The sequence below is a fragment of the Wasmannia auropunctata genome, unplaced genomic scaffold, assembly GCF_000956235.1.
Source record: "Wasmannia auropunctata unplaced genomic scaffold, wasmannia.A_1.0 LD335736.1, whole genome shotgun sequence".
NCBI classification, from domain to species: domain Eukaryota; kingdom Metazoa; phylum Arthropoda; class Insecta; order Hymenoptera; family Formicidae; genus Wasmannia; species Wasmannia auropunctata.
In genome coordinates, this window is record NW_012027154.1 from 218,879 (window position 1) to 242,606 (window position 23,728).

Sequence of the window (23,728 nt, forward strand, 5' to 3'; positions counted from 1 at the left end):
AACTCCTATCGCGTCGCGTATCTTAACGGCGCTACTTAACCGTCACCAATATACCTTATGCGGCCTGCTGATAACGATGAATCATTGACACATACGACCTTTTCGTCGGTGCCGAGTTATCTATCGTTCCTACATCCTACAAAACTTTTCTTTTAATCTTCTCATTACTTTTGCGTAATGAATAGGAACAATTAAGGTATAGAACTGTATATGTATAATTGGGATATTTAGGGATGAGATTATATTAAAAAGATATTAAACTCTCATAATTTTATATATACGATCTTTTATTTATGATCTCTCCTACAAAAGTGTCCGCGTCAGAATTAAGTTTAAATGCTAGATACTTTCCGAAATTCAATCCTATGGATTCTCGATACGCAAATCGAGGAAAATTAAGGGATCGCGAAAGCAAGGGAAAACTCTTATCCACCGGAAGCTACGATCTGCATTATTTCACAACTGACAGCGTCAAGATTTGAATTGTTTACGCGTGAACTTGCCCCCGTCCTGAAACAATATCAATACTCCCCCGCGCCAGCACGTGTGAGGCCAGGGATTTATCTATGTGGAGTGTCCGCGAGAGTGGGTGGCGGGCGGGCAGATCGGTGAGAGAAAGAGGCTAACGCCCACAGCAGCTCGGCAGATCGCGCGACTTCGCGGCCTTCGCGCATCTCTCGTGATAAGAGACGGAGGGAGGTCAGCACTTGGCGCGCGAGTCGTCGCACGACCTCGAGCGCACAAGGTCGTGCCGAGGTATAATCGAGGTGTATCCAGGTGTATCCAGGTGCATCCCTCATCTCGATCGCTCTCTCGTTCGCGCATCTCGCCGCCGCCGCCTCGTCGTTCTTCTCCCTCACGTCGAAATTGCCGAGTCGCGTTTCGCGTTTGCCTCGCGAATCTCTCGACCCAAGATGTAGTCGAGCGGAGATGCGTCGGACACCTCCCCCCAAGATTCGCGCTTTTGCGCGGTACATATTCGGTGCGCGGGTAAGCCAGACCGACCGCGCAACATCCCTGACTCCTGCGCGAGGGGATATCGACGTCGTCACGCCGGGATATCGTCGACGCGGAGAGAAACCCCGCGGAGGGTAGCCGTTTGAACGAGATAAGGGAGTACAGGCGACTCGCACGGTCGTTCACTCGGTGACTACTCGGAGGTGTCACGAATGTCACGATAACGCCCCGTTCGAATCGGTTAAGGTGAGGAAGATGTCGCGTCATTGACGTTGTGTTTACTGTGTTTACGCCAACGTATATCGTCGTCGCATCCAATTCGCTACTTCGAAACGGATTGATTGCGGAATATTTCTGATTTTCATTCGCTAAGAAATTCTCGAAATTTTTGAAGAAGAATTATGAGTCACGTACGAATTTTTAAGAATATTTTAAGTATATATGAATTTAACAAATGTCATGTGCGCAGTATTGCGAAACTATGGAAGCCCGAGATATAAAGTATTCGTAGCGAATCCCTCGCAAGCTACTACGGAAGCTCCTAAGAACTTATAAAGATAAAAATAAATAAATGTGTAATCCCTTGTTTAATATACCGCGATTAATTTTAGATAATTGATTGGTGTTGATTTTTAACATTTTTCCGATAGATTTGACGAACGAAGATGAAGGCGACCGTGTCAGGCGTGTTTCTCCCTCTCTGCCTCTTCTGCATCAACCTGCCGGGTGTCACTATGAACTTTGACCCGTTCTGCGGTGGTCACCTGACGGGCTCCAGAGGCGTCATACACACGCCGAATTTCCCCGGACCGTTTCCGGTTCCGATCAAGTGTCGTTGGGTGATCGACGTGTCCGACATCCCGTCGACCAACAGCTCCATCGTCGTCTACCTGACGCAGCTCTACGTCTACAAGGGGCTCCGCTTCACCGAATACGCGTACTACGAGTCCGAGACCATGAACTTTGGCGCGGCCCTGGTTAAGGAGGTGACCGAGGGTAACGTCTTCGAGTACCGGCGCCTCAGAACGTTCAGGCCGTTCCTGGTGGTCGAGTTCGAGCTCGATCGGCTCGAGGGCAATCACGTCAGGGTGCTGAACGACCTGCTCGACGTGTATGGATTTAACGTGACGTACGAGATGACCGAGGAACATCCGAATCTCGATTCCTGCACCGTACGCGACTGCTCCTTCGCGGGCAACTGTCTCGTCTCTGCGGATTACACGTGAGTTGTTAATTATTTATAATTCGCTGATATACAATATTATCCTAGCACTTCATGCAGCATATCTCCATTTTTTAAAAATGATAAAATTAATTCTTAATAAATTAAAAAATATTGTGTATAATCGAGCACGATTTGTTTATCATTTATATATATTTATATGTATTATTTCATTTGTATATACTTTTCACTTGTATATTCATGTTGTATTTATGTACAACTTGGCAATTTCTTCTAAATTATAATTGCACATTGTTATCTGCGTCTTGCCTTTTTATAATTCAATTTTTTTTTCTTATGCTATTGCATATTTCAAACTGTTTACTTTTATGATATTGATTAACTTTCACAAGTACAATACCTTTACTTACAAAGCGCTCGTATTGTTGGAGTTGAAAAGAAATTTTTCAAACAATTCCACCAATGTGTAAGAATACGTCAATGGAAGATTAATTTAGAAATTTGATTAATTCAGAAAGCTTAAAATAAATTGACTAAACCGTGAATATATGTAAAATGTCAACTTGCATTGAGGAAACGTAATTATAAATTTTGCAACAAATCATATAAAATAATCTTTACAATAAGTAATTTATTAATTTTTTGCTTTAAACGTGTTATTCTTATTTTAGCTATGTATATTTTCAATGATAAAAAAGAAATTTTAAAATTTTTACTAATATTCTAAATGTAAACAATGAAAATCTAAATGGACTATTCTATTTTCCTTCTATATAGATAATATTTTTATTTAAGAAAAAAAGTTATTTAATTTCATTTAACGAATATAAGAATATCTTTGTCAATTCGTTATTAGCAAATATTCTCGAAATTCGAAGCAGCTTGTAAAAAACTTATTCCTTCAAAAATAAATACTCAAGAAAAAAAATTTAAATGTTTACGAAAAGTTGTTGCTATAGAATTACTGCTAATGAAACATGAATCATGACTTCTCATTTTATTTGCTTACTCATGTTAGAAGCATAAAGTTTCCTTGACTGTTGCATTTGTTTTTGTTTTGCAGGTCTTTCTGGTGCGATTGTTTTGATGGTTTCAATGGGAGGAGCTGCAACGAAGGTCCGTTGTGTTTTAACGATGAAAATATTCCAGTTTGTCAAAACGAAGCCACATGCAGGTATAAATACATATAAATACAGTACAACATATTTAAAAACGACTATTTTTCTGCAATGAATTTAAAAAAACCGCATAAACATAAAATACGGTATATGTTTATTTATGTGAAATAAACTTTAAATATCTTTGCAATGTATAATATAATCAATATTTAAATATTTGTATGAATATTTCATTATGTGTGATAAAATATGCTATTATCTTTCAGTCTATTTACATTATTGCATAGTTAAATAGCTGCAAGTTTTTATGCAATCTTTTTTGTAGAATCCAAAAATTTTTAATTTGCAAAATGATTTATGAATCTTATAAAAATCACAAAATATTGTATATAAAAATAAAAAATTTGTATTCAAAAAATTATATAATAATATAGAACAAAAACACCTTTCTTGGCTTATTGTCCTTTATTATTTTCATATTACGTAACATTTTATGATTCGAACAAAAATTATTCCCTGAGGCGACTTGCGGAATGAATAATAAGCTGCATTCATTACAGGCAAATTGGAGCAGAGGCAATGCACTGCGATTGTCCGAATGGCTACGTCGGACACAACTGCGAAACTCGTCTTTTAGACATTTCAGACACCGGTTAGTGTTTTATTGATTACGATTCGATTAGATATGTTTAATCCATTTTATTTTAGTACGCAGATTATTGATGCTTATCGTTAATGATAAGGCTGAATGAAGTACAAATAAGAGTTGCGCGAAAACACAAAAATCCTTGGAATTCTAAAACGGATAATTATATCTCTCTATTATATCTTTTTGCAGGATGCGCTTCGGAACATTGCGTACTGCAATGTCCGATCGACGTGCAAGGACCACCGTGCACGTGCAAAGACGGCATACAAGTGAAGATATACAACAGTAAGTTTTAACATTTCGTATATCTAACAGTTTATTGCAACGTATTTTGTATGTATTTTGCAAGTCTATAGTAGTTGTTTTTTTAGCTCTCTCTATGGACTTTCTGATCTATTTTAACTAGATTTTTCCTAGAAAATCTTATTTAATGTTTAACATTAAATAACTAACTTTGTAATTAAATATGTTAAAATTTTGTTAAAGTAAAATTTATCAAAATGAAACGAAGGACATGATTTTACTTTGTTAATTATTGTTAATTATACGTCTGAAATTTAATTGATCTAATTGAGCCATGTACTTGCAAAGACGGCACGAAGATATGCAATAATGAGTTTTAACATTTCGTATACCTAACAGTTATTATTGCAACGTATTTTGTATGTATTTTGCAAGTCTATAGTATAGTTTTTTTTTAGCTCTCTTGGTGGACTTTCTGATCTATCTTGACTAGATTTTCTTTAGAAAATCTTATTTAATGTTTAACATTAAATATCTAGCTTTGTAATTAAATATATTAAAACTTTATTAAAGTAAAATTTATCGAAGTGAAACAAAAGACATTATTTTACTTTGTTAATTATACGTCTGAAGTCTAATTGATTAAAATATTACATTTTGATTAAGCTAAAATGTATTCACTCAAAGATGAAATCACTCAAAGAATTCGTAAATGAAGGAATGCGACGAACTTGGAACATCCTATGTAACACATGGACTTTGTATTCGTAGATCGCTCGAGGTACGAATGCAGAATCAAATTGTCGAATGTTACGTCTCTCCGCACGGGTTTGGCGCAACACGGAAGTTTGGAATCATTTATCAGCAAGCAGGTGAGTGAAGAATAGTCAGAAATATATTGAATTCGTTTTAATTTAATTGCTTTTTTTTATTAAAAAAACATTTAAACTATTTAACAACAATCTTTTGCTAAAATAACGTATAATCGTAAAGAATGTTGTTCGATACTGTGACGCGCATCGTAAAATATTTGCGATAAAAATATGTAAGAATATAAGAATAACCACGCGCGCTTTGACGCATATGTGCCTGCGAGTTTATATGAAAACGAGATATGCATAAACGGATTATGTAACGAAATAGGATTCTACTTTTAAAATAGCACATACGCGCGCACGCGCGCGTGCGCAGAGTCATTTCAAAGGCTGTTGGAAATGTTGCAAAGATTTTTTTCGTATGAAACTACGTCCGCGGTTTAACGTAAGCACGAGCACATAACATACGTGACACACCGTCGCCGGTGAGCGGTGTATATCGAAACGCAATTGTCGCATGCAGCTATATGACAATTATATGTCGTAATGATTTTTGTACATTTGCGTCAATTTCGCTGAAGAACGTACATTCGAACGAATACACTGTCACTTCCAGTAATCTCTAATCCACGTAAATGAATCCAAGGAGCGATCAATTTATTGCGACTTAAACGTATAAGTCTTAACGTCTGTTTCGTAACAATGCAGAAAAATTTCCGAATGTGCGTCAGAGTAAACTATTAATACGAGCATTATTGCTTGAAAATTAGTAAACTTATAGCATACGCGTTTATCTTTCCTTGAAATAATTGAGTTGGAAGAAATTTCCAAATTGCTGCCGTATTTATAAAATTTAAGAGCCCATTTAAAGAGGTAAACATTTAAAAATAAATAATTTATTTTAATAATGACACATTTTTAATCTACGTTACATATTATTTAATTGAGAAAAATATTGAAGTTCAATATTAGAATAACTTTTGGACTTTAAAACGTTCTTTTAACCCGTACGTTGTTCCACATGCGTCAGTCACTCAAGTTCGATCAAATTCCCACACAGTGGCCATGTCGTAACCGTGATTCTCCTTCCTGACATTTTCAGGCAAGGAATAACGTCGTAACAATTTCAATCGCTTTCTGAGATCCTCGTTTAATCCGTGCCTTCCTGGATCTCCTAGATAAATCCGCGCACCTCGTTCATGTGCGTCACTCAACCAGGTCATTAAAACGTTCGCTATTTCTTCGTCATACAGTAAATCACCCACGAAGATCACGTCATATGGAACTTGTAGTGGTTTTTCTAACAGATTTTCCCACAGTATCTCGATGTCTGCATTATTCAATATTGCATTCATCGCAATGGCTACGCAGGCAACTGAAATAAAAAAAAAAATTTCCATTTGTATTTCTGTCCGTTAGTCATTAACATAAGAGACTTTATATTTTATTGGTAATATATTTTGATATGATGGTAATTTAATTTTAATGGTTTTACAAGAAGTAGTTAATATAATAAAAAATTTTAAATCCTATAAAGTAGCAAATATTGCGCATACATTTCACTCATTCTTAATATTCTAGCTATATTTTTTAAATGTTATATTTTCTATATTTAAAAAATTTTTCTCTTCTTGGATAAAACATAACTAATATCAATTTTACAATGAAAAACATTCTTTCGCAGGTAATTGACCGTATCGCGCACGCAATTATCACTGTCTTACAACTATGAGTCATACGTTCTATTAAAAGGTTTACTCATGAATGTCGCTTACGTTTTTACACTTGTTACAGAATTATAGAAGTTGCTGTTCACTTTATTATTTAGTTTTAACGACATAATTTTTAAAAAAAGTTACGAAGTCTTTATAGAAATTATGGACTAATAGTTATTATGTAAAAATTATTGTCAATTAATACATAAAATTTTTTTGTTGAGGAAACATTTCGATTTTATTATCATAACATTTGATCATAGAAATTATTTTTATTATTTTATTCACTAATTTTAAAATTTGTACAAATTACTTAAACAATTACGAGTTTAAAGCTTCATAATTTTTGTTATTAATTCTTATTCTGTTGAGAAGCAATTCTACGTGCTCATATAGAATATAATTAGTTAAGACAAATAGAATGCATATCCGTAATATTATTCATTGTATATTATCTAACAATTTACTCGGTAATCGATATGTGATCAAATCGCTCGAACAATCTTCTTTTACAGTTGAATGGCTCTTCAAACGGAGATATAATCGGTAGAAAGTGAAATTTCTGGGCATTGATTCCAATATCCGTCATATTATGTCATTGAGTTTTTGTCAGTCGTTTGATTTGCTCGTGGACATTGGAACGGAGACCGTACGCGTCTTCGTGTGGTATATAATGTCCTTGACTCAATATCGATTCGAGCCAAAAGCATGTTAGATTAATATGAAATGCTATGCCGGCAACGAAATAATCGCATTCTACGAATTTTAAAGTTCACGAGAAGCAAACGATGTCGGAAAGCCTATTGTATGTTATATACATTTCGACTAGAAGCTTTTTCTTCGTATGTAAATAAATGAAATTCAGCAGAAAACGTTATTGTGCAACGATTCCTATCGTTTGCATTTTTTCTTTTTTTTTTCTGATTGAATTTCAAGATACAAGATATTCCAATACATATTCTCACGATATTAAAATTAATATTAAGATTAATATAATACAATATACTGCCAATATTATTCTAATTTCAATCTTGACTAATTGTATTAATTGCACTTCCTCCGTAATTATATCGAGAATTTATTTGTATAGATTTTAAAGAATTTTTATTTTGATTCTATTCCCTACGACAGAATAATATTCAATTTTTTTTATCTGTTAGAAAGTACATCGGTTAGCATGCTAGACAGACATGCAATACCGAGAATCGGCCTTTCTCTGACGCACGAGGTAACTCCTGCCTCTTTGTACCTGCGTAAAATCCTGGGGAAACCCATTCTGCGTCCCACATTCTAATTTCTCCACCTGCTCGATCTCCAAAGCGTAACGCGACTCTTCCATTTGGAATAATATCGGTTACAAAAATTTTTCAAATTGTTATTTATATAATCATATAATCGACAATTTTGTAATTTTGAATTCTCCGGGAGAATTATAATAAATGGGAGCAATGCTGTTGATAAGTACTAATAGAAAATTGTTAGATTTGTGGATGTGAGTCACTCTGCCTTTTTTTTTTTTTAACGCGCAATATTATAGCTGCGGCAAGAATTGACGACGTGTCAACGACTTTGGTGATAACCGGCGGAAGCTCAATCAGCGAAGAAACACGCAGAAAACACGTCAGAAGGGAGGATCGCCGGCGCGAATCAGTCATTGATAGAAACGCTCTCGAGGGCATTAATTCTACGTACTGTGCGCAATACGAAACGCAACAGTTACTATCAGCATTGTTTGGCTCGATTCGTGCAATGCGATCGTGCAAAGGCACGACTGGCACGCGAACGACGAAGCGGGTGGATGCATTCGGATATATATATATTTTTTTAATCATACTCAGGGAATTCGGTCTTATCTACGTATGGATTCATGCCAATTATCGGTGTTGCTGTTTACGCACATCTGTTCATCGACAGATAAACTCACACAGAGATACAAGTGACGTCAAAGGGGATCTTCTGAGTCTTCCTTTTGGATCTCCTCAATCGCCTGTTTTTCTCTCTTTTGGCTACCGACATTCTTCGGCTCAATGGTGTAACTCGCGAGATCCAGTCGTTACAAGGCTATTGGGGAACCCCGTCGCGGGGAAATTCCCATCAAAGGTTTCTTAGAAAAGAGAGAAATTTCATAAAAACTGTGTAGGTACTAAACTTACCGGAGTACTTATTAAAAGGAATTTAATTAACATAGATATAAGAAATGCAAATTGCGCTTCTTCACTTTTTTTCTTGTTTTTTTCGTATTTTCCTCTTCTAGAAACGGGAAGCACTTTGTACAAAGCCCATTAGTTAAGCCAAGGTCGTGTAAAGTAATCCACTTAACATTACGCCATTGGCACGTTTCCTCGCCCTCTCGATCTTGGCCCGAGTCGCAATCGAGACGGGCCATTCCCCGTACAACACGGATCCTCTTCCTCCCCTTCTTCTTTCACATTCGAGGAACCTCGCGCGAAACGAAAATTCTCGTTTCGACACGTTTTTCATCATTTCGAAGAAACGGCGAGGAAACGCAACATCACGTGCATATCGTTATATCGTATGCAACATGATGCTAATCTAGAAAGATTTACAAATTGTCGTAATCGCGGTCTTTTAGTGCAGTTTTATACGATTGTTAACCAATCGAACGTCTATTTGTTATGTAATATTTTCCAATGATGAAATTTATTTTTCTTTTTATTACTTATTATATAATGCTTGAGAATGATTATAATTACTTATTCCATAGAATATCGAAAAACCATCGAAATGTCCTATACCTGTTACATCATTGAAAAAAAATTATGTTGATATTAGTCATAATGTCATCGTAATTGCGACATCGATAACTTTTAGATATCAGCTCGATCATTTCACATTTTTTTTAGATTAGTGAATTTATCTCTGTTGGAGCCCACTCACATATGGCGTTTTTTCCACGTGTATCTATCTCGATTGTGCTATCAGTTATGTTATCAGTCAAGTGCATTGCAATTAAAATAATCGAAGGATAGCGTATCGAGCGTATCGAATACGTACATACAGTACTCAAATTCGCGACCTCATTTTATTTTACATCCTTTGAATAACGTAAAATTTTGAACAAAGACAATAATTATGTTAAAGTATTATTGACGAGAAATCCAGAGACCTTTCATTAAATGTAATATTAAGACCAGATTATATTCTATATTTAAAGAAAAATTTTGATTTGACAGACTTGATTTTAGAATTATTTACTATAAAATTTATATATTAATAATGTATTCTTAATATCGACTTTGGCTTTAAGGTTTTTTTTTTTTTCAAGAATTATTATAGTCTATTTAAATTAATAATCGTTATATATACCAACCTTTGCTGATGTCATTTGCAACAATCTTGCACATTTTATTCGTTAATTTCGCAGCTATCGCCGTAGCGCCGCATCCCGCGCCCAAATCCAGTATCCTTATTGCATCTTGCCTCGCATTTTGACCCACGCATCCTAAAATTCTTTCCTTTTCATCCAGAATGAATCTCGTAAGTACTTGACCTCCAGGCCAGTATATAGACCAAAATGGATCTTGAAATACGTTTCTGGTCAAGGAATCAAATTTTCCATCTGTATGTTCATCGAACGGCTCATGGTATAGAGGACAGTCCTCTGTTAGTAGAAATAATTTCAACTCCGGAGTCAGATGATCGTGAGTCATCTTCGTGTTTTTTAAAATCGCGGTCGCTACTTCGTGATGATTTTGAATAAATCTTTTAAGCGATGTTCTGTGGCTATTACGTAGAAAATTCTCCCATGCCTCCTTCGTGCTCCTTGAAAATTTTCGTATGGAAAGAAGCTTCTTCAAACACATGTTTCTTCTGATAATCATCATGTATCTCCTGATATTGTTCCGATAATCTTCGAAACCTGGAAAAAGTTGTTAATTATAGACTGTCCATACAATTGTAACACGTGTGGCTTTCGGGGAAATCCAAAAATACATTTTTTTCCAGGAATTAATCTTATAAAATCAAAAGTCAAAGGGGGAGGAGACATAATCATTGATTACTACCGTTTTTCAATAAAGACGCCGATAAGCGATTATCTTTTTAAGAAATGTATCGCAATAATGATGAATTTATGTTTTACTTCATATCCGCGATAAGATTATCGATTAAGTTAAGTCGCATCTAACTCGAGGATCTTGAATATAGAAAATATTTTGTTTGCGTTATTTATTGCGTAAACTTTTGCATCTTAATTTCTGAAAATTTTATACCGTAAAGCAATCAAAACATTATGAAATGATGACGTAGTCGAAACATTTTCAAAATATTTTGCATGTTTTAAATACGAATATCTTCTCGTTATGCTCCAATAAATATACCAGTTTTGCCGACGCTGCAGTTATTTCCTGTTGCAGAGTAATTAACATTTACGCAAACAGCAGTCCGTAACTTGCAAGAGCAACGAGGAAAAACAGCTGCAGACGATAGCAGAACTGTGCCCATAATTATGAAAAGTAGTATCAGTATGTCTTGTTCCAAGACAAATATCTACTAAAAAACGACAACCTAGATGTTTTGTTCAAGATATTTTGGGATTTTCCCTCAAGCTTTCAGTTACAAAATGTGTATATCCCATTTATCATTTAGAGATATGAAAAAAATACTTATGAGGACTTTAACCGACACAACGTTTTATTTCACAATAAGAAACAAGTGAATTGTTTACAATACATCTTGTGATTTATAACTTTTGCTTTGTAACAATTATAATGCTTTTCATAGAAAAAGTTTTTAGAATCCTCTTGAATAACTCTTCAAATGTCCTTTTAAAAAGAATAGTTTTCTTCCCAGAGTAAAAATATAAAAAAAACTACTAAAATTAAACATTGTATTTTTATACAGAATTCAAAATATATGCAACCTCGTTTCAATAGCTGTTCTAGATTGATTTAAATGTCATTTATTTTTATAAAATAATACATCTATATGATAGCATAATTCATAAACTTTTAAGGATAATTCCCTTAAATGCAAATCATTTTTCCAAATTAATTATAAAAACATTGTCTCAATTGATGTAATCTTCGAGATAATCTTGTTATATCATCCAAACAAGCGCGTCTGTTGCGCAATATGCATTATGCATATTCTCCCTCTTTCTCTTTCGAGTGGCAATATTAGCAGACTCAATTATATTCGTTAACACAAAGAAGATGACCGATGCAATAAATATGATTACGAAAGCAAACCTTCGGTTTTTTATGCGACCAAAATAGAGGCGGGATGCTCAGAATTCATATAACCGTTTCTCTGGCATTATTACTATACAACTACATGGAACTATATTCGGTGTGTGTATATGTGAGTTTTTTATTATGTACCTTTCATTATTTTTTATATCAGCATCTCGTTTAATTATATTTATATTTCTTTTTTTAAGTGCTTAAACGTTCTTAACATTATTATGTATTATAGTGATATTTTAATTTTTTCTGCCAGATCTTGAAAAACAAATTTGAAAAGCTATCGCGTAAATAACTATTACTATTATTATATAAAATATTGATTTACTATTTTTGAAAATTGTAATCTGAATTAGATATGTATTTTTAGACAATGAGATTTTGCGTCACAAAATTAATAACGCCGTGTGGCGCATTTATCAGAAAGTCCCCCCCGATCGATGAGTACTTTGCAGGCGGATTTTGTTAATCCTTCGTTATCGCAGAAATTGAACGAATGATGAAATATGGCGGAACGGAGCATCTGTGACTTGCATCATCTTCAGGAAGCGTATATATACCATTATTAATATAACACGAGTGCGTATAATCGGTTGGAGAGTAGTACGCGTGGCCGTTGCGGGTTGTCTATCAAAATGAAGTTTATTGACCGAAATAGTCGCTACGGTCGATCAACGTGGCTCTTCCTGGTCAGATGCTTGCGGATGATGAAGCAAGACATTGATACTAGGCACGTGTATGATGCAAAACGTACGAGTTTTCGCAAGTATAATTCTTCTCAAGTATACACACGCGAAATAATTACTTCACGGAATTATTTTAATGTGCAATTAAATTTCTAAGATATATTAAAAACATTTTGTCTTTCCAGACCTTGGTTGTTCTTGTAGTAAATCTTTCAATTCTCGATGAACTTCGTTAGAAGGCGCAGTATCATCATGACGATTTACACGCGAGCAACGCATGTGTCAAAGATCGAAGAAGTTGGAACGTAACGATGAGATCGCTATATAATTCATACAAATTGATGTGAAACGTCATCCCGACCTGTGAACGCTGTTTCTCGCCGTCGTTGGAAATTGTTTGCGCTGCTACTAAGTAATTATGTTTTCTGACACGACTGGTTCTCGGTAAATTCCGTTGAAATTTTCATCCTTCATCGCGTTAAAAGTTTAACGCGAAGTTATAATCAACAAGATCACTTAAATCTGCTTGGACGTAATTTTTTATTGGTATACATATATAGAGCGGTCTCGACGGTATTATTACATATTTATTACCTTAGTTGTTATCACATTAACGGAATTAACGCTGTGGTTTTTTTCATTAAAAATATTAATAGTTGAGATAGTATTAAAACTGTAAAAAGCAACATTAATTTTTTATGCAATATAAATTATAAATAATGTTTTTATACAGTTCTAAATATGAGAGAAACTTGATGAAACTAATAATAGTCAATTAGTGGGCTCGTTCTGTTTCGTCTCGATTATTCTTTGGCCGACATATTAATGTCACAAGTTTCGAGAACTCCAGGCCGCAATGAATATGGAACAGCAACAGGAAATTTAGATTTAACAATAAAAATATCTTTTTACTGAAATTATATCACATAACTCATTTATAATCGCGAAGCATAATTATATATAGTTATAGTATAATATATAGTTATGTAGAAAAATATCGAAAAAAGGGAGCTTAGTTTCCTCTTATTTTTCTCTTTTACCTTGAACTTATGTTCAACCGGTGTTTCAGCGAATCGCTTAAAAGTTGTAACGCAAAACACGTGCAAAGATCGAAACTACATTCATAGTTGATTTATCGATCAGCATGCAAATAATATGATATCCCAGTAGCGTTTAATATGAATCATACATAGGAAACTCTCTTCGAGCCAGCTTATTTCCATATCGACACTCTGATATATGCTATTGTTATTAATTATCTGTCATATTTTATTCAGCTACCGAAAATTATTCATTCTTTATTACTCAATTAAATTTTAATTTTTAATATTCAATCTTAATGTCTATGCATGACATACTTACATACTTTTTCTTTTTTACAATTATCATAAGTTTTACGATTTATTAATTTGCTAATTTTATAAGATTATTGATGGCATATTGCTTTTTATAATTGGAATTGTTTACTTATTCCTATATTTTTGTGATATTTTCAAATAAGATCCTAAACGTGTTGGTACTTATTTTTATCAAGAAATGCAATTTTATTATTCCTTTTTATTATTCATCTCTTTTTTCATTGTCAATTTTTTTAATTTCTTTTTTCCTGTTTTGTTCTCAGAGAGCTTATATTCTAGGATTCGAAAACGAGATTGCTACTCTCTCCGGGAAATTCGGTGGACAGGATCTAACTCAGTTAGTCACTTTATCCGGCCTTTTTCCTCGGGTTTCCCGGTAACGTTTGCCACGCCGGGTGTGCGATAAAGTGCTCCGTTACATGTACATACCCAAGCGAGGGAATATCCGTGAAACTCCGTGGAGGGGACGGTAGCGTGACGAGGTAGCGGGAGAACGGTCTCTATAAAAGCCGCGCGCACGAGGCTTGCGAGGTCATACGCTGCAGTCAGAACTTCGTGAAAAGGAAACAGCTGAGACAGTTCGAGTCGTACGAAGGAACGTTACGCGAGTGTTGCACCAGTTTGCGTCAGCGCGAAGTTCAGTGAGAGCGGAGAAAAGAAACCGCGTGAAGCGAGTGATTCAAGTGACCGGCGAAAGGGCAGCTGCAAAGTCGGTCGATACAGCGTTGAAAATTCATCCTACGGGAATTCCCACGTTCAGTGAAGTGTGCAAGAGAGGCGCATTCAGGATTAATCCGCCGAACGAGGAAGCAGACATACTGACCGATATGACTCGTTGCCAGAAGCCACAATCCTACCACGAACAGACCACGATGGCCGACAGGTAGCTATTTGCAACAAAAAAAAACAGTACTCGATGGCACGGGATTTCCACGTGGCTCACACGCAACACTCGAATGAGGAGTAGCATGATAGCCGTGGTTCTCTGAACAGTGATAAAGATATGCTTGGTCACGACGAGGTAATTTCGATTTATCTCCGATCTCTCTCTACATTTGTTTGTCCCGATGAGAAATTGTAGTTCCACATTGTGCAATATATAATATCTTAGCTTGCACATTTCCGTATCTTTCGTATCGCGAAGAAATTTATTTTATCGAAGATAAAATTCTTAGAAATACATATCTCGCGTTTCTTATCTTTTGACGTTGACAGAAATCACTATCTGACGCAATCCGAAACTTGCAGAAGAATTGATCTTGAAATTTTTTTTTTTTTTTATATCCTTGGTATCGTGTAAAAATTGACTTGGCAATTGCCGAGACAATTCACAAAAATATCTTGAGGTAAATGCTTCTACGTCTTCCGCGTACAAGCGTATAATTAATGCGTCAGAGCAATTTATGAAACTCGTTGTGGCAATTCCAAGTATCGCTCTATACACTGCCGCGCGCCGGCTTACATAATAAAACCGAATGCGCAAATGATTGACCGAGGATGACTTACAGTGGGAAAACGTCGTGGTGCGAGGAGTCTCGCTGCTACGGAAGCACCGTCACGTGCGGCATGCTGCCGACCCTCCGCGAGCTGGCCTCCAGAGGATGCAACAGCCGGGGTACCGTTTGCCTGGTGCCCGTCGACGTCGAGATGGACGCGGCCAGTCACCTTCAGATGACACTGCTCGAGGCTTACTGCCGGGAGATCGGGATCGAGGTGCTGAGCGTGTCCAAGGAGACGATACGGCTGCACCTGTGCCCAGGAAGCACGGATCTGTCGTGCGTCCTGATAAGCAACAACAAAAATTCATTTTTTCCAAAGCTGCCGAAGTGAAACTCGAAGACACATCCTTGAGAGCTGAAACTAACCGGACCGGATTACACGCGGTCCTTCACAAGCCGAAGCCCACTTTGCCGAGGTCCCTGCGTCGGGGGGAGGTTCTCCACGCGAAGGATGAGGAAGAGTCTTGACTCTGCAAGCAATGTGTCCTGTGTGTCTCACTCTAGCGAGGCTGCTGATAATGGACATTTCATATCGAAAATATATGTATAAGCGAGATATATTCCATCGATCTCGCTAAATTGTCTGTAAATGTTAGCTGTTTAAAAACACTTTTTGTAACTTTCTTTCGATTCTTCTCGTATAAGTACATATACGTATTTTTACTTGAATGCAGAAAGTGTGAAACGGCAGCTGAGAAGAACAGAGATCTGTTATCTGTTAAAGCAAAGATTATGATCGAACGAGAGGTGTCTCTCTCTCGGAAAATCATTTACTCGATGATTGTAGAATATGAAATATTAATTAGCGTATGTAACATGTATATCTATCAATTGTATACGTTTGCCGTGAGATAAAGATAATCTTATGTTATATATGCTTTGTAAACATCAACAGTTGAAATGTATCGAAGAACGATGTAAATGTATAATATAATATTGATAATCTATTAAATGATGTAAGAACACACACTCATTGATTTTCCGTACCTGTCCTTTACATCTCACTCTATCTCTATCTATACGAAATCGATAATAGCGTGCTCGTTTAATTCATTAAAACTCTTCTCGTAGCTTGCGAAATATTTACGGAACTCCAATATTACTTCCATGGACGAATTAAGAATCCTGAACATGACGTAAGTAGGTACACATTCGAGGATAAAACGTGCAGTTACACGGATAAATATGAAATGCATGGCGTCTCAAATGATTACAAAATATTTTGGAATATAGTTATCCTCTCCCTCTCTCTCTCTCTCTCTCTCTCTTGCTGATAAATAAATTAAAATATTTACTACGAGGCAACTACAAATAAATATACTTTATGTGAGGAATATCCTTTGTGCTCAGTCGCTGTTTCACTGTATGTTGTTTCCTTTAACAGACCAACGGCCGAAGTTACTTTTTATTTTTTCGCGAATTCCGACGACGGGGATAAAATTCGCGAATCTTTAAATCGACTCGTACAGCGCCGGCGTCTCAGCGAAATTGCGTTGGAATCCACGCATTTTACCTTCCAGCAAAAACCCTTGCTTAAGCTGCAGGTAAATTATTGCAATTTATATAAATGTATAGATTGCATATTTGAATATCGTCGTATAAGTAAAATAGAATTGTATACGCAAAACATTAATTATTTGAGATTTAGATTATTCTCCACCCTTTTTCTATTTCTTCTAAAGAAGTTAGAGATTTAAATTAAAATTAAAACACAGTTAAAATTTATTTAATAAAATTAACGTTTTTGTGCGATTAATTGCTGCATAATTGAAAAATGTTAAAAATTATCGCGTTTTAGAGACTGCGTATTAATCAAGTGAATGATTATGAAGTTCACCTGGGAGAGCAAATCGTTTTGCCGTGTACTGCACATGGAAGCTCCATTATACGTTTCACTTGGTATAAAGACAGCATGTTGGTGAACACAAGTAAAGCTATCAGGTAACCGAACTATTGACAGCTCGTAATTTACAATATCGCAAAAATAATTAATTAATTAAACTAGTAATGTTAAAATATATTTCTGGTGAAAAATTCTCATATCTCACATAAAATACTTTTAAGAATTTTTCATATTTCAAATTATAAAAATTTCTAAAAAATATTTTAACTTCTTTTGAACTTCAGATTTTCTAAGATTGAATGAAAAATTTTAGAGAATATTTCGGAATTCACGTATATAAAAAATTTTTAAAAAGATATAGGCTTTTTCAACATTCATGAAAAGTTTCATTTTGTTTAAAAAAATTGAAGACTTTTAAAAAGTTATAAAATTCTACAAAAATTATGAAAATTATATAGAAATTCTGAAGAATTCTAAGAAAAATTTTCATCAGGAATAATTTGTATAAAAAATGTGAAAAGAGCCAATATAAATCGACACAGGGTGTGTGTTTAAATAAAATATATATTGATCAAAACGATACAATTTAGACACACTTACACTTTTGTGTCGGCTTATATTGGCTTTTTTCATATTTTTTATTTATATCATTTAAGCCTGAATTTATATTGAATAATTTTACTTCATTTTTTAACAAGATTTTCTCGGCTTCTCGATATTCCAATCACTTTGCTGTTTTAGAGAAATTTCTATTAACCATTTGCCGAACGACGGATCGGATGTATATACATCTATATTGACGATTGAGAAGGCGACTCTGCTCGATGCCGGTCAGTACACGTGTCGAGTAATTGATGGTATGGATAGTTGGGGTGTGCAGCAATGCAAAAGTATCTACGTCGAGGTCAGGGATGAGCCGGACGTGAAGGTGATGCCGATGAGCGCCAGTGTAGAAAAAGTAAGTCGCAACACATAGATTCGTTCAATCCGCCAATAATTATGAATTTGAAAAAAAAAGACACAATATTATCACGATTATTCGCAGGGCAACAATATACAGCTGACATGTATGACTCCCAACATGCGTAACATTGGGATTGGCTTCGGCTGGACGAAGAATCGCGCCTTACTCAAGTTGGAGCCCGGTCAAGCGGTTTGGGAGGATCTGTATCCAGCGGGTAGCATTCTAAAGATCACTAATATTCAGGTAAAAGCGCTGTGCACATTGATTTCGATTAAGAGTACCGGAATTCAACATAGTCTGTCACCTTTCTATTAAAATTAACTTGCTGATAAAACTAAGGAATATCAAAGAAAATTTATATTATTTTAGTAAGTAAATTCGACAATTAATGATCTATCCTAATACAAAGTGATTCGTTTGGCATTTCAGAAATCTGCGATTTACACCTGCAACGTAGCGCACAAGTCTATGTCCGTGCGAGTTGAAGTCATGAATCGAACGTTAATACCGATATGCTTTAAAGAGAACTCCTGGGGTTTGCAATGGCCAGACACCGCACCCGGATCGGAGGCCTTGTTAGAATGTCCCCGGTATTTCGTAGGTCGACGAGTGTCCAGGCTCTGCTCGATGAAGGACGCTACCACGCCCGAATGGCAAATACCGGATTTTTCATCCTGCTTATACGAACCATTGATTTTACCGTATAATAATGTGAGTATCTCTTTCTCGCGCGTATAAAAGTTGAAAAGCATAGCAAAAGTTTTTAATATTTAATATTATCTTTTTATTACTAAAATTAAATTTTAATATTTATTATTCAATATGTGATAGAAATTTAAAAATAGTATATGATTTGATAAGATAAAACGAAATTAGTAAAATTTGATAAAAGATAAAAGAGAAATTAGTAAAAATGTTAGCTTCGTTCATGAACAAAGTTGACTAAAACGTTAATTGATTATGGCTAATCCAAATTTGTTGTATCGAAGCAGTAATATTGTGAAATTGATCTAATTTGCAGTTTCAAAGTCTGACATTGGGTTATCAAAAAACTACAAGTTCGGACACGATCCTCGCCTTTTGGGAGATCTTGCGCAAACGTGCATTGCCGCTCTATCCTGGCGAAGGTGATCGTATAACGTGTATGTTGGCAGAAATCGAACGATATCAGCACAGTACCGATCCAGAGGATGCAAGCACCTCCGCGCAGGCTTTGATTCGCATAATAAATCGCATACTGAGCGACGGATACTCGATCTTGGCTCAACAGGTATAGCCAATTTAGATTTAATTCCTATACTGTAGGAATTATCGAGTTTTTTATCACAATATAGGAATAAAATATTTTAATTTTCAATTAGATTCAAATAACAATATTTTTCAGCTCAAACATAAAGCTGTCATTGTGCTAACTATGGAGTAACCTATACATTGTTTATCCATAACATAGCCTTGTTAAAAAAATAACAGTTATTTATCCAGAAAATGAGAAATATTGTTATTTAAATCTGTTTCATATCTAAAACTACTCTTCCCGTCTCTTATCGCTAAGTTAAATTACAAGCCTCTAAATTTATTTTTAGAAACTATCGGTGTTGCTTCAGCTTACACAACGCAATTTAATCCACTGGTCCAAACAGCAGAAAGATGAACATGGTTATGCACATGAACATCTGCCTCTATCGTCTATGGTTGTAGATATGCAGCAATTACAATCTCAGAGTGGAGACAGTATAACACATTTTCTTCAAATGCCTTCGTCCATTGATATGTAATTATTTTTATATAATATCTGTTACATATATTATGTAACAGATATTATAGATATCAGATCTTGTCTTTTCGTAGAGATCTCTCGAAATAATATATTTTTCTATCTATACGCGTTTAAAATTATGTCTAAAACCAACTTTTTTCACATTTTTATACGATTACTTATTCATGGCAGGTATCCTGATTGGTACGAGGACAAAGTAGCTATACGTCTATGGAAAAAGAAGCAGCGCAATGTAAAGTCTAATAACACATATACCGGAATCGTTATCGTCTACAAAAACTTGTCGCGCTTCATTCCGTCAACGTACGTTATGGAACTCGAGTAAGTTAATTTATTTAGAAAAAATTGAACAAGAGGCAAGAACAAGCTCACCTCTTTTTTATAAATCCGAAAAATTTATTTAAAAGTCATTAAAGCTGAAACCAATAAATTAGACATATAAAAACTATAAAAAGAGAAATAAAAATAAAATAAAATTTTCTTAATTGTAAGAAAGAGATTAATTTACTCAATCAATTTGTTAAAATGCATAAATTGAAATATTGACAATCTTGTTACCATAGTGATGGCACAGATCTGGAATTTCGCATCAATTCTCGAGTGATCACCGTCGCGGTGCCCTCCTTTGGCGCCGATAAAAATAACAAGATATGGGTTGACCTGCAAATCCGGCATTTCCAAAATCAAACGAGCTCCTGGAATACGTCGTGCGTCTTGATGGAAATCGCCGGATCGTTTGATTTCGATGCTTGCATTACAAATACGGTATCTGGCGATGGGGTAACGCATTGTTTGTGCCCTACTACGGGGACAGTCGCTGTTTTCTTGACAGCCCGTGCAGTAAGGGTAAATAAAACTTCAATTACAAAGTTTCACGTTATTTTATCATTTATGGAATGCACATATCAGAATTTTTATGATTAAAGAGTTTACCTACATATTTTCTATAAGAACGTATTTTATGGTTGTGCATCAATTTCTGGAATGTTACAGGTAGTATTGGCGAAAACAGAAGCAACCGCGTTCATTATAATATTAGGATGCAGCAGTTGTCTTGTTCAGTGCTTACTGTCTGCTCTGATATTAGGCGCTTTTTGGAGGAAGCACAAAAGCTGGCTGAATTTTCTAAAACTCCAATGCTGCGGCGCATTGATAGGCGCAATGGCCCTCTTCATTTACGCCGTCCACATTGATCTTCCAGAGGTAATCAAGCCTTCGTACAAATATTTAGAACGTTAACTCTGTGATTTAAGTCTATTTTAAATATAATGTTCCAACGTGAAGTAAACATTACAAATTAAAAAGTTGTTATATATATGTATATATAAATGTCAAACTTGATGCGGGTTCCATTTCGAATTGCATATTTGAGGGTCTTATGAATTATATATCTGGTCCAATTTTCAACATCCTCATTCTTCTCTGTTTTAGTCATCTTACTCGCTCGTGGAGACAGGATTAGAGGCGTTTCTCCTCGTGGGCATGTCCGCGCCTATTTCCGAGGTTCTAATAGTATATGCCGAGCTCACACAAACTCGACCGAGCCAACATCTTCAGCCGACACTGATCGCCGTAATAACTGGTAATCAATTTAGATCTAAACGATTTTACGAAATCCGTATCGTCAAATTCACTTGTAATCGCATGTTTCTCAGGTGTCCCGATTCTGGCTGTATTTGCAACCGAACTAACGCATCAAACTACCGGAATACAACACGAATCTTGGTGGCTTATATATGGCAGCGACGTTTATAACATATTTGTCAGCTGCGCCACGACAATGTTTTTCGTATTCATAATCCTGTATATAGGAGTGCTTCACAAAGTCCGCTCATTAGTGAAGGAGAACGTGATGAAGAGAGAGGCTGTAGAAGCGAGGTAGATGCACCATAAATTGTTTCGTAAGATTTGATAACTCTTTCACAAATCATTCGTTTTTTTTTTTCGTCGCAGAATACGAATACTGCACCGCGCGGCTATCATCATATGCGGCATGGTCACCATGGAGGCATCCTCTATTTTCTATATAAATTCGTCATCCGAAATTTTCCACTACATATTCGGGTCCCTGTCTTTCGCTCTGGTGAGTTTCCTCGCAAACGATAATTGTATTGATCAAATAATAAATAATATATTAAAATTATTCGCTAATTATTGATGCGCAGGGGTTCAGTATAATAATCGTATACATCATCAATGGCGAGTGTACAGTTATTGGACCAATATTACGGAGAATCAGGTGGAAACGCAATGTGGACGAGGAACACACGTCCGAACCCATTAAAGGTAATGTGAACTTGACGTACATTTTTACGTTTTTTTTTTGTGCTAAACTATTAGAAAAGCGCTAAAGTTTGATTAAAAAAAAGTATTTAATAAATTTATGCTATGTTCGTTAGTGTGCTCGAAAACTGACGCAGAAGTGGAAAACGATTCAGCGATTCCGCCGGCGTCGTGCTCGATCGCCGGCGAGCCGTATCGGGAGGCACGAGGCGTCGCCGCGGGTAGCATAGACATGCGCGAATTTGTGTCCGAGTCTTCGTCCACCTACGCCAAGTCGTCCGTCCCCGCGACCAGTAGATTCCTGCCGGAGATCCGGATAGACCATTCGGACAATATCGATCTCGAGAATTACAGCACGAGTCCGCGCAAGTACCAGGAGCCGCCGGTGTTCGTCGACCCGGCGTATCCCGCGCGCGGCTCCCGCTGCGTCAACGAGGTGATGGCCTACAGTGTTAACGAACGCGGCAGCTTCCGCGTCGGCGACGCGGCGGGCAAGTATCGCGGCGACGGTAAGACCTTCCCGCCGGTGGCGAGCGCGTCCCCCGAGTCGTCGGCCAAGGTCCTCTGCAGCGCCGACGTGGAGTCGCGATTGGGCGCGATGCCGGACGTCACGTTGGCCGTGAAGAGCGACGTCGAGCTGTCGTCGCGAACGAGCGCGGAGAGCCGGGAGCACGTGGTGAGCGCCATGCCGGACATCGCCAACACGAGCGAGCGCAAGCAGCCCGACGGCGAGGAGAAGACGCCGGAGATCGTGGTGACGACAGGCGGCTGCGACAGCGCGACCAGCGGTATGCTAGACCGCATCTCTCACGATCTTGACTATCTGCTTAATCGCACGCACGCCAAAGAGGGAGCTTGAAATCTATCAAGATCGCGAGAAAGTATACATGCGACAAATGTAGGTTGTTAAATTTGTACAAAACGAATTTCGCCACAAGTTTCCACATAAATCATAAGTGAATCGCAGGTCATCGCATTTCATGTATCATAGTTTATCTAGGATAATATTCGTCGCTATTGCGTTTTATTCGCTGTGTAACGGGGACTCGACGTGAGAACGCGATACGATCGTATATGGGAGCTGCAAACCAAAGTCTAAAAAGAGTACACATATATAATCCCTTCTTATTTCTTATACACTCGCATATCTGCACCAGAATGCTAAATCATTTGTAATCTGATCGCTGATCATGAATCGGCAAGAGTCGTAAAAGGAAAGTCGATGCGACAAGTGATTCTTCATCGTACTCCATCCATCAGAATTTGCTTTAAATATAATCTCGAAATTTTCTCTATTATAGACATTTATATTCACGTCCATTATATATCGTGAGGGAACCTTATTGCCCCTCGTAATAAAAGAATAGAAACTAAAAAAAATGTACTGCGTAAGAATTCGATTTATGATGTAAGATTATATAGATTTTCAGAAGG

At 36.4% G+C, this 23,728-nt stretch overlaps 3 protein-coding genes across 3 annotated transcripts; 2 read left to right on the forward strand and 1 right to left on the reverse strand.

Moving 5' to 3' along the window:
• Positions 1-23,674, forward strand: LOC105456223. Its single transcript, XM_011700113.1, has 22 exons — positions 1-1,203; positions 1,608-2,179; positions 3,204-3,314; positions 3,819-3,910; positions 4,097-4,192; positions 4,922-5,022; positions 16,499-16,563; positions 16,812-16,971; positions 17,226-17,368; positions 18,012-18,228; positions 18,316-18,477; positions 18,664-18,945; positions 19,256-19,504; positions 19,818-20,005; positions 20,183-20,332; positions 20,575-20,857; positions 21,005-21,214; positions 21,443-21,593; positions 21,667-21,889; positions 21,965-22,094; positions 22,177-22,297; positions 22,411-23,674. Exons 2-22 carry the CDS (start codon positions 1,623-1,625, stop codon positions 23,151-23,153), a joined length of 4,434 nt encoding a protein of 1,477 aa, XP_011698415.1. The 5' UTR covers positions 1-1,203; positions 1,608-1,622; the 3' UTR covers positions 23,154-23,674.
• LOC105456222 (protein N-lysine methyltransferase METTL20-like) lies at positions 5,058-14,426 on the reverse strand. Its single transcript, XM_011700111.1, has 3 exons — positions 14,358-14,426; positions 10,012-10,560; positions 5,058-6,340 (listed from the first exon to the last, which is right to left on the reverse strand). The coding sequence occupies exons 2-3, from the start codon at positions 10,523-10,525 to the stop codon at positions 6,000-6,002; spliced, it is 855 nt and encodes a 284-aa protein (XP_011698413.1). The 5' UTR covers positions 10,526-10,560; positions 14,358-14,426; the 3' UTR covers positions 5,058-5,999.
• LOC105456221 lies at positions 14,436-16,396 on the forward strand. Its single transcript, XM_011700110.1, has 2 exons — positions 14,436-14,811; positions 15,437-16,396. Exons 1-2 carry the CDS (start codon positions 14,756-14,758, stop codon positions 15,756-15,758), a joined length of 378 nt encoding a protein of 125 aa, XP_011698412.1. The 5' UTR covers positions 14,436-14,755; the 3' UTR covers positions 15,759-16,396.
• Positions 23,675-23,728: the final 54 nt, after the last annotated feature.